This window comes from Rhea americana, unplaced genomic scaffold, assembly GCF_003343005.1.
Source record: "Rhea americana isolate MKP2758 unplaced genomic scaffold, rheAme1 scaffold_186, whole genome shotgun sequence".
Lineage (NCBI taxonomy): Eukaryota > Metazoa > Chordata > Aves > Rheiformes > Rheidae > Rhea > Rhea americana.
The window spans coordinates 1,149,744-1,162,067 of NW_028185994.1; the positions used below are offsets into that span (position 1 = coordinate 1,149,744).

At 43.1% G+C, this 12,324-nt stretch overlaps 1 protein-coding gene across 1 annotated transcript in view; it reads right to left on the reverse strand.

Moving 5' to 3' along the window:
* Positions 1-12,324, reverse strand: part of PAX5 (paired box 5) — a 168,534-nt gene that overhangs the window by 7,106 nt on the left and 149,104 nt on the right. Inside the window, exon 12 of the mRNA XM_085302123.1 lies at positions 3,219-3,305. Coding sequence (XP_085158249.1) covers positions 3,219-3,305 — 87 coding nt within the window. The remainder of the gene's footprint in view (positions 1-3,218; positions 3,306-12,324) is intronic.

Consider the following 12,324-nt stretch of genomic DNA (forward strand, 5'->3'; position numbering starts at 1 on the left):
CCCCTCAATGAAAGGAGTGGGACTTAGGAAAACAAACTGTGTCAGCCCATGTACAAGTCCTGATTAATTTTGTCAAGCCTTCTGCTTTGAGGCTGATACTGCCAGAGGTTGCTCTCAGGAGAGAATTACCAAATGCACTCAGATAAACTCCTTGGAAGAGCAGCAGCATCCTGGATACAAAGTAAATTTATCCCCCCTCTACCTCTTTCCCCAGTCAGGGTTTACAGGATTACCACACAGAGACTTCTGTGTCTGCAAGGAGACTTGGAAGAGACATTTAAGGCTCTGCAGCAGGTATCTACTGCCTTGAATTAACAGTGAGTGCAGTGGGTCCCTAGGCAAAGAAGGGCTTGCAGGGTCAGACTCTGAATCATAAAGCCAGAGGCGATGCTGTCCACAGGGCACGAGAGAATGCATCTGTCCTGCACACTACGGCCAAACACGGAGACACTCGTTCAGGTCCTCCAACACGCACAGCCACGCCAGTGAGACTGGAGCTCAAGCCCGCTAGCCCTGCCCTTCAGCACTCCGTTAGCACAGGCTGGTGGGCTGTTTCTGGATCAAGGACCTTTGCCATGCCCTACGTTAGATGTAGATTTACACCAAATGGATTTTCAAACCCATCAGCACTACGGTTTTGATGTTTTTCCAACACAAAGCCTTAAGGTAAATGGGAATACCAAGGTTCAGCTCAAACTAAACCTTATTGCTTAAATTCTCCCACTGTACCCAGCGGGAGATAGCATTGARCAACGCAGAGAGGTGAACTGGAATAAAAAGTTTATCTTTAGACCTCGGTAAAGAACAAAACTCCCATTTCCTTTTATTTCTAACACACCAAAGGGTTTCAGTCTGATATTTCCAAATCAGTGTTACAGAATACTCAAGATATTGTAATATTAAATGTGCCACGGTTAAGTTTCTATTTACCGAAAGAGAAAATTTTGAAAATATCAAAACAAAATACTTCAAATATGATAAAAATAAAGGAGCTAACATGATACATTTTAGCAACTCCTGCCAGCAAAACATAGTACCATTGTTGTCATTATAATGTGAAACATTTCAATTTCAATAAAAGGGCGTATTTTCAAGGAAATCTTTTTGCCCCTGCCTCATTTAAATACGTGTCTATAGTGTGCTGCTGAGCAAATACTGCCATATAAATTCTCACTAGCCCAAGAAATGTGCTTTTCAGTCCATTTACCTTATTGTGAACAGTACGATTGCATTTCAGTTGTACCTATATTGTGCTGCTCCCACAYGTCTGAAAAAGAAATGGGACTTGCCCCCAAAAATGTGTCATCCAAAAATGAAATAATAAGATGAGGAAGTATAGAAAAAAAGGAAACAGCACAGATAAGAGATGGCCAAGCAATAAGAGGCCAGTTCCTGACACGCCTTCATTTTAAAGTCAAGGGAATATCTCTTCCTGATACAAATCTCRTGTTCATTGGCTTCAAAGCACTGCAAAGATTTACCCTTCTTTGGAATCTGGCCAGTGTGTTCTGGTATGTTTCAGATCATGAGCACATAATCCGAAATGACTAGCCAAGCACGTTGTTTGCATTACTTGTTGCTATCGGAGGTGAGGACCCACTGCTCAGCCTCAGTAACTGAGGAATTCCTGGGATTACTCAAATGAATAATTCCTCTCCCACGTTGGTGTGAATCTGTGGCAATGAATTCAGAGTGCAGTCTATGACTTTTGGCCAAAGTCACCTTTTTTTTATGTAAACGAGGCAGGTTTGGTTTGGTTTGSGTTATTTCCTCTGAATAGCCTGCTGGTTCATTTACTATTTTGCAAGCCTAAAGAGCCATCTAAAAGCTGACTTCTGAGGACTGYCTTCCTCAGAAGAGGAAGAGCAGAGCTTTACTGCTTTTCCTTTCAATAGTGTGAGTTTCAAGCAGCTCACTKGCTTCAAGAGGAGTGGCGAGCATAAAAAACAAAAATAAAAATAATCCTTTCCTACRCTCTTCCCTTCAGTTAATTCGATTTCCTTCACACAGACAAACCAAAAAACCCATAGGCACTCCTGGCTGTGGCCATGGTAACTACTGGTTTAAGCTTACAGAGCTCCCCTAGCCTTTGTGCAGATATGCCTATTTATATTAGCTGAGGATCTGTTCACTGATTTATGATGGAAGTGCTAACAAACCCTTAAATGTGGTACTGCAAATGGCAGTATTATACCAGTACCATGGCATAGGAGGCAGAGGCTCTATTACTCCCAAAGGATTTGTTTAAGGGCAAAATCCATGATGAATACAGCCTGGGTGGCTCAATTACTTGAGGAATCAATTACTTAAAACAAAGAAACTAGATGAAAAAAAGTGACAAAAATTCAAAATTGTTTCTCTGCTGGAGGTCACAGATAACAGCCCTGTCATCCATAAATCTGGAAATCTCTAAGGCATGCTACCCCTGTGTTGAGAGATGACAATTAATTGGTATTTTACTTACCTCATCCATGTAAATTATGCAAGGAAAAATCCTAATTACTGCATGCTACATGTATATAAGGTCAAAGTGGGCCAGCTTTTGACAGTGTGTAGAATGGATTATATTTATCCTTCACGTGAGGGCCATGATCCTGCACAAATCACATGACTCCTGACCCCCACTGTTTGTGAGAGACTGTGCACAAGTCACTGAGACTGTACAGGCACAAGGGTTCCTTGCAGAAGGGGAGTCTGGATTCAGCAAAAGCGAAATCGAAGAGCAAGCCCAAAGTGAGATCTAGGTATAAAAACATATACATCTAGCAAGAAAATAACAGTGCAGGGAATGGTAGGACTTACATTTGGCCCTCAGCAATTCAGCACGTTAAAGAAGCTAGCACTTTTGACAAAGCCCAGGAGACAGTTTCGTGGGGGGGTAATGCACCACGAGTTTTGTAAGAGAAGGGTTTCTGATCCTCAGAAAAATGGAGACTTGCCTTCTGGCACTGTATTTCCTCTGTCTGTGGACTGTATGGAGCAGAAGCAAGAAGAGAGCAGGTTTGCGCACGTTGTCTCTCACTGGCCAAGCTAACTGCACTGGTGTGCCCTTAAGGAGATCTGAAGTGGCCTGCACTGCCACACAAGGTCGTCCTAGGACATGCTTCCTGCCCTTCTGACGACTGGAGCATCACAGCAGAGTTATCGTCTGGAGCCTGCTCTGCYGCCTGGAATGGCCCCGCTGGTGAGAAGCCTGGGAAGTGGCGTAAGGGACTTACCCAGTAGTCCAGGATTGGGAAATCTCCAGGAGTCATTGTATGTTGAGTATTGAGGGTGGCTGTATGGACTCCCCGAAAACTCACTCCCTGAATTARAGAGAAATAGAAAAGAAGACAAAACAAAAGATCATTTGATTTAAGAGATCAGTTACTGTTTAGTGGGGGAAAAGCAATTCAGTACATGCTGTGCTCTAGTGAAGGCCTCTGTAAAAGCACTGCTGATCACCCTCTCTGAAGATGGGGGCTTTGATGGCCACATTATTAAATGCACGGGTACAGAAGTCTTTTAAGCTTCCAGTCTCATCGCAGCCGAGTTGGTGGGATTTTCTCACACAACCTGCAACATCACAGGAACACTACAGGAACACCACAGCTAGGGGTAATAAAGAGCAGCTTGGTGACACATTTAAAAGAGATTGTCTTTGCCTTCACGGCTCTGCAMGACTCAGGGCAGGAAGTACAACACTAGGACTCAGCTGCTCAGCCAGGCTTTCTGATAGCAGGAGAGGATGGATTAGTTAATCTTCTGCATATTGAATACCACCTCATCCCCTCAAAAAAACTCAGAGCATCCTTTTAATCAGAAGATGCATGCTTACATCAGTTTCACATGGCTTTGAAACCCTCCAGAAGAAGGCAGAATGAAGGCTCAAAAGTTACTGCTGCTCGTATCATCATGAGCTCCTGCACTCCCCATCTGTTTGTTCCCTTCACATGTCATCTCCTGTTTTATATTTCATCTGCAAGCTTTTCAGGGCACTGCCTTGCACAATGGGGCTCTGACCCCTGGGCARGGCACCAGGCTCCACCGTGCAATTACAAATACTACTGCTGTTTTATTAGGCAGTCTTCCATGAATGCCAGTTCCCCACTCTATTCCTCTCTTTTTCCCTCCTTCTTTTTGTTGTCTCAAACACAAAGGCACACACACATATATACACACAAAAAAACCCAACTTTTAGTATAAAAAGAATAAATGCCATATAGCAAAATATTGAGACTGCTGCCTGGAGGATGTTCACCTGTGGCCTTTACTATCTTGGTTCCCAGCATTGGAATAGCTGTTTCCACATATTTAAAGACTGCTTTTATTCTTGGCTGAGTACTATTAGCTAAGCTTTTACTAGCTGAGGATCTGATCAAGACGGTATTTGAAACTGCAAATAGATTCAACAAATTCTCCCAGACTCAATACTCCACAAGCTGACCAGCCTTGCTTATCCCTAGCACTCCTAATAAAACTGACTCAAGGACAGCGACCACTTTCCTGAGCTAGTGAGTGGCCTCTATTAAAGACATCCTTCTGTTGAGCTACGTACTGGCCTGGATGGAGGGATGCTGTCTTTGATTAGCATTAGGAAAGCACAAACTTTCTGGGTTATCTGTTACAGTGGGAGCTCATGATTAGTCTGTACAGTGAAGCCACAGATGACTTAGCAGACRCCCTCTCTTTAAATGGGCTAATAAACCCCATGCGTATAGCACTGGTAGTTGATGTGACTATCTACAAATRTATTTCTGCCAATATAGAAACAGCACATAAGTGACAAAAGAAACGTATAGAGTCAGGTCCAGCAGTATTTGTTCTCCACATAACACCATTTCAGCAAAAAAGAGCTACCTCATATAGTCAGCAAGAGCTGCTGCTCATTTGCTATGCTCCCAGTGTCTCTCTGATAACAGCCTGTCACTTTGTTGCTCCTCATGGTTGCTGGGACCCATGGTATTATACCCATCAATCCACTAACTTCTCTCACACACATAACTCAAGAGCAAGGCAACATTCACTGAAAGGAAAAGGAGGCAGAGTCTGAAGCCAGTAGGAAGAAGYACTTTTTACACTCAGCCCATCTGCAAGTCATGTCACTCATTGCCGCTGGATGCGGATCAGCCCAGAACATCAACAGGCTCCGGAAAAGATCCAAACATCTTTAAGAAGAGCAGCTTTACCCAGCCATGAAGCAATTAATCCCAGTGGAAACAGTTCATTTTGGAAGGACGCTGAAACCTCATGCTTCCTAGTTTCGACTTGCCTCTCTTTACAGATCTAAAGAAGACCAGCTGTGGGCAGATTATCCAGTGTCTCCTCAGGTAAGACTGCTTGCATCTTCCTCAGAGCAGTTGGAGCTGGTCTTGGCAGATCCAGGATACTGAGCTAGACGGACTGCAGATCTTTCTTAGATAAAGAGTCACAAAACGATTGAGGTTGGAAAGGACTTCTGGAGATCATCTAGTCCAACTATGGTTGCTCAAGCAGGGTCACCTAGAGCATGTTAGACAGGACTGCATCCAGGTGGGTTTTGAACATCTTGAGGGAAGGAGACTCCACAGCCTCTCTGGGCAACCCGTGCCAGTGCTCTGTCGCTGTCACCAAAGACGTTCTTCCTTATATTCAGACAGAATTTCATGTGTTTCAGTTTGTGCCTGTTGCCTCCTGTCCTGTCACGCTGCACCACTGAAAAGAGTTCGGCCCCATCCCCATGACAATCCCTCTGATATACATCGATAAGTTCCCCTCTCAGTCTTCTCTTCTCCGGGCTAAACAGGCCCAGCTCTCKCAGCCTTATCTGATCCAGTCCGGCAGCCCTTCTGTTTCTCAGGTCCCTTTCCCRACATGAGAAACTCAGAGGTTATTTGTGGCTCCTGCAGCTACTCCACACTGACTGTTCAAGGTTCTTTTCCAGGAATAGAAGTGAGAAATAAAGATTTGTGCAGTTGAAGGTAAGACTGTTAAATACCCGTTCCATAAAGGACCTGTTATGTTTCAACTACATTTCTACTAACTACATTTTGTAAGCTCAGAGTGGGGTTTTCATTACTGCTTCTAAAAAATTGTATTAATCACTTACTATTGTGAGCCACTGAAAATACAGCTATTACCAAATTTTTCTTTCTGGTGAAACACATTAAGCATTAAGCCGTATGTTTTACCTCTGTCCCACAAGGACTACCAGTATACATGAAGGTCAACAAAAGGAGCTGAGGGTCATAGATATAGAGCAGAAATTTGAAGTACCAGCACCGCTGGCAAAGGTGTCTTGATTTATTCTTCTAGTCAAAGAGTGACCTCTTTCCTGTTGGATAAAAATGTCTCAACAACCAGTTACATTCAGCTTCCRGAAGAAGTTCCCCTCCTTGATCTCTGTTTCCAGTCGCTACACATAAGACAATATTCTCAGACAAACCATTCCCATTTTTACGACTCTGTTCCAGAGCCCTCATCAGCTGTGATCCCACCACGTCTTTGATCTAGCTCTATACTACCGGTGTTTGTCCAAGACAACAACGCACATGAGTAGCAAACTGCTTCCAACTTCATGGTTGAGTGATACATACTCTTCCCTCCCTAGAAGACTCAAAGCCAGGCTCTCCTTCCAATGTGCACAGCACAAAAATCCTTTGATCTTCTGGATTGTGTTATTTTTTTTCTTTCTTTTTAAATTCTTTTTCAGGGTAGGGAGAAATGCAGGGATTAAGCCAATGCTCTAGTTTACTTGCACAGGGGCAGAATGACTATGAAAACAAATAATACACTCACTGAAGTCTCCCTGGACTTCGTAGACTAGATGCAGCATAGGAACAGATCCGGGGTGTATAGCCCACCGTGCTGCTGCTGCCTAGCCAACACAACATGCATAAGATGCTGAGAGGGAGCAYAACTACAACTCTTTCCCTAGAAGCTGCAGGGTGTAAGGACAGAAAAAGAAGACGAACAGGGCAACCACCGATCCCTGCTGCAGGCCCTTTGCCTGACTAAGGGTGTGGACATCCAAGATTTTGAACAAAGCTATATCAAGCTGCCCTGCCTCCGAAGGAAGGACATCCACACCCATCAGAAGACAGGACAACACATCCTGCTATGGGTCCTCAGCACTTTCACCCACCTTTTCACAGCCCTTCTTTCCCATTTTCACTGTCTGTCCCCGTTTCCTGTTCTCACTAGGTGTTCAGAGAAATCCTGTCCGTCTGGTGTCTATGCTGYGCACGCTGCTTAAAAGGCAGCAGAGCTTTTTAAACAGTAGTGCTGCTGTGTGACTACCAGCGGAAACAAGCTGACATTTCATTGTTTCGCTCTCTCTTGCCTCGCTCTCCTCCCCCCACAAGCTCTGCTACCCACCTCCCTTCACATACACGCACACACACATCTCGGACCCTCTCTGGGGGATGCTCCAGTGCCTGTCAGGCTGAGGCTTCCAATTCTCTGTTTTTTATGCCTCAGTGGTCAGAGTGTCAAGCTCCTGCAGTACAGCCCAGCCAGGAGCTCAAGGAGTCACTGAACACCATCAGTTCGGTGACAGTATTTCTTGCTTCTTAACATACTCTGCATATCCATCAGCCATGAAAAAAAAGGGGGGGGGGAAGGAAGGGAACAGGAAGGAAAATGAGAGAAAAGAAATAAAGGGAGGAGGGGAGGGGAGAAGTGGGAGAGAAAGTCTCAAGCCCTGCTATTACCATCACAGCACTTGGGCAGACAAATGGTACTGCCATAACTGAAACTAAACCAGATGAATGAACACTGCGTGAATGCTTCGTGTTTTTCACTAGACATTCCCGGGCCATCAGCTACACTTCCTGACAGCACTGCTTAACGGTCAGCCCTAGTCCCATTCAAAAAACACAATGAATCAACTACTGGCAGAAATGCATACACGTGAGTTTACGTAGCACACCTGCCTGTGCTGGGGGGAAAGGGACGGTAGCTTGATCTATCGTTGCTTCACGTTAAACAACAAGCACCTTCATTAACACTTCTCCCATCGCTGAGAAACTAAGATACCAAGCCAAAGGCTTCTGCTGGATTTAGCCCAGGTCTTACTGCAGACCTGACTATACAYTGCCGTAGTATTTCAAGGTGCTATAGCCAATAAGGGGCCAGACCCTTCCATTACTACTTGAGGTACGAGTTTATCCTGGGAGGAGGGACGAAATATTCACAGTAATGCTATTGCTACAATGCAGTAGCAAGACCTGCAAGAGGTATTTCATCCTGAGACAACAAGCTAGAGATATTGACACCTCACAGGCAGCTTGCCTGAGCTTGCCACTGCAAGTACAATTTGATGGTTGTAGATGGACCATCTGATGCAGATAGGACAGAATTGTCCAATTACATTGTTCATTCTTCTGCATTTTCTTTGGGGATTATCAGCTTGTGTTTAGCAGTTTATTTGGTTTTAAGGCATGTTTCCTGTTAAGTTCTCTTTGTGATGGGCAGAAAAACTAAAAAGTGTGACAAGAACCGAAGGCAAAGATACCACAGCCTCATTAAAAAAAATAAAAAGGTCATGATTTTRGAGAACCATCTTGCACTGGGGTTCAGAGAAGATGCACATATGTATAACGGGGACTGAAGTAATCCCACCTCACAGAACTTGTCCAAAATGTTCAGATGTAGCTTTTTGTTAGGTTCTTCCTGCATTCAGTAGAGAAATGGGGTCCTCCAAAAATGGATTAGCATACTGCAGCATTTGAGACCAAAAGAAGGAGCAGTGTTCAGCCCCTGGATGTGCTATCATCCGCCCCTACTGCACACAGCCTAACTTACGGCCTGGCTTTTAGATGGCTGAAGGGAGAAGAGGTGTCAGYGCAACACCACGTAGAGAAGCTGTGGTCTGTGCCTGTCGGTCCAGAGGAACACTCACGGTGTGCGCCCAGGGCCGACCCCCAGGACACTGTCCTTCTGAAATCACCTCCAGGCATTGTCAGACTGCTTTTAGTAGCTGCACTGAGACACCAAGTTGCTGAAAGTTTCTGTACTCACTGAAAAGCTGGAGGTTAGGGGCTGAACGGCAGAAGGAAAGGTGGATGTTCTCAGGCAGTTCTAGGGAGCTCAGATCTAGCTCTGCAGAAGCTTGGAAATTTTCTTTCTCTGCAAGGAGACTATGATGATTGTGGTGATCAAACCATGGCTGTGCAATGGGACACTTGGACAGGCTAAGACAGAAGACAGGCATAGAAGCTCCAGTTCTTACTAGATTCACAAGCAGGTGTAATGGATACCATATACTAACTTAAGGTTTGTCCAGGTCAGAAAGATCTGCAGTCAGTCATGGAAAGACCTGCAATCAATTTCAGTCAGCTTTGGATCTTGACGAGAAAAGGAAAATGCTAATTATTTTTCTGTTAATTTTTAAAAATATTATGCTATAATCTTGGAATATTGGAAGTATTGGAAGGGAGTTTTGGAGGTTATCTATCYGCCCCAAGGTCTTGTTCAAAGCAGGACCGGGTCTGAAGCATGTCATATGCAACCAAGTATTGAAAATCTTGCAGCATGGAAATTCCACAGTTTCTCTGAGCCCCTGTTCAAAAGTCTGACTACTCCTATCTTGAGAAAAAAAAAAAAAAAAAGTCTAAAATCTAATTGGAACTTCCACTGTTACACCTGGTATCCTCATATTTTATCCCTATGCAGTCTCAAGAAGAGTCTGGCTCCCTATTATCCTGTTCAGATAGCACAACATAGATAGAGTAGTAACTCTACTGTTTAGTCTTYTCCTTTAAAGTCCATGTGACATTTAACTTTAGAAACTAGCAGCTTAAACAAATACGAAACATTTTTGTTACACAGATGCTGGCACCCTTCGACTGAAATGTAAAATTTTAACCAACTTGAACAAATACTTCAAAAAGAGCTCTTATACATCATTTCCAAGTTCAGCACATTGTTCTGATCCCAGCTGAAAGAAGTCTCAGAATCACATAAAATCCTGTGAAAGAGAAATTCTAGCTCCAATGTAGCTCTCATCAAAAGTTGCACCATGAAGTCAGACACGTCTTTTAAATTTCTTTCACTTGATTTTCTCAGCTCAGATAGCCGGTATTTCTGTTTGCATTTGGGATAAGAAGAAGCCATCAAGGCCACAAAGGTTGGTGGTTATACTAGTAAAACAATTGTAAGACACTGCTTACAGAGCTTATCCAAACCTGATGCTGTCATATTTCTGGATCTCTTTGTGTGGGCTGATTTTAAATTAATACAATATTTCTGGAAATTCAGCAATAATCAGATTATCTGTTGTATTTTCAACCCRGATGGATCTTAATTAACTCTTGGAAGATTCATGGATTCTAGTCCTTTAAGATCTTTTTCAGTTTAAGACACTTCCTTCCATTTTAATCAGTCAGTCACCTACTCAGAGATATTTATACTGTCCGTATTTGGCTGCCTCTGTCAGAACTGTATATGCATCACCTGTTTTTAATCAATGCAYGCATAACACAGTTGTGCATAACACTCTTGGTTAACGTTAATCAGAGTCACTGTTACATAATAAGAAAGTGCTATCATAACCCCCCATATGGCTATAACCTCCAAGGTCCTTTCTCATCAGGCTAGTCTCTTATTTCCTCTCCACTTCTAAATAGCTGGATCCTTTTACTATTCAAGCTTCAGCTTTATGAAATTCTCAGTTAGCTCTTCCATTTAGCAGATTAGTAAAACAAATGAGGAGAAATGATGTTCAACAAATGCAACTGGTTGAAGGAAAAGAATGGAAGGTTGTGGGAGAAAACAGAGTTCTGGCCAAGAATAGCAAAATATCGCCCATCTTCTATCRGACTCCAGAGTAAACTTTAACATAATCTGTTTTATTTGCCTCTAAATTGGGCCTGTGTAGATGAACTATTCTTTCCCACTCTACTCTGACCTCCTGATACAGGCTACAGGTGTCTTTAACTTTTTCTTGAGGCAAAGGAACTCACTGAACTTTCTTAAATTAACATTCTCATAGCTTTTTATTTGTTTTCTAACATTTTCTTTTGTAGAAGCAATCATATGGATCATAAATTTCTTCAGTAGATTACAATAATAATCATTATGCTGGTAGCTAAGATATACTTGACTGCAAGGAGAGTAAATACTGCATTTAGCAACACAATGTACTGAAGCATGTACTGGATTTATATTATTTACATCAGTTATCCAAATGCAACTTTAAAATCTATTGCCAGAAAGTCATGCATGCAATAAGACCATACCTCATACACACTGGAAGTTTCAAGTAAAATAATCTAAGGACAGCAAGACAATTCACTTTTAACTATATTCTAATGTCTTCTGAAAAAAGAGGCTTCAGTTTGGTCAAGCATTCCCTAAATAGCATTTAAAATAAAGTCAGACTGACAAATAAATGTGAGATAACTTAGAAAAAGGGGTAATGACCTGGCCACTSTATGGAGAACAATGGCTTATTTTCCCCTCAGTTCAGATACTACACTGACGAGGGATACAGAAGAAAATAGAAAGGAAAAAGAGCAGAGCAAAGCAGAGACAAGTGCAGAGGAGAGGAAGTTTTYTGTGGGTAGCAAATAAAATTCTTTTTACTAAAACATTACTAGTCCAATCATTTCTTGAAACAGGACATAATCAGTTTCAGGTAGAACGTAAGTCWGACTCCGTGCACCTCTCGCTGCTGCTGCATTTGACGCTGCTCCTGCAGTCACAGGGAGAGTGGCGAGAGCAGGGGGTGGGACACGGCAGAAGTACGAGCACTCCACAAACTTCCACCTCATAGATAAGAAATTCACTATATGTCATGGAGGCAGTTCTGCCTGCACATCTTGTAAATCATTTTTCTTCCTCTCTCTACAAGTTCTGAGAAAAGTTAGGCTAGCGCCCATTCAGGCTGGTGGAAAGCTTCCTCCAATAGCTTTTGCCAGTCTCAGGGGTAAAGGCTTTTGGCATCCTTCACTCCTGCTTCTAAAACATTTCTGGACTTTGTGTAACAAAATCCATGTTACCCACTCTTCCGTATGCATCATTTTGTTGAGATTTAAGGAACAGAATTTAGTCCAAATTCCCTGTACTCATATTATTTCCAGAATGCCATCTCAGAAAAAATAATCCAGACTTTTTCTGTTTCCATAAAACATACCATTTTGTGGAGTGAGCAGGCAAATTAAGCAGCTCAGCATCCAAAAGCATGAAATGCACTCACTGAACTAGAGCTGCCCTCGTGCCCTTCTGCAGCCAGCACACCATTAACCCGCCTCTGCTCCGCGCAGCACGTACGAGCACAGCCGCCTAGCATTCAGCATGAGCCAGCTGCGCAATTATTTTACACGTAATATCCTTGTGGAAAACCAGCACGATTTTTAGGGGTAG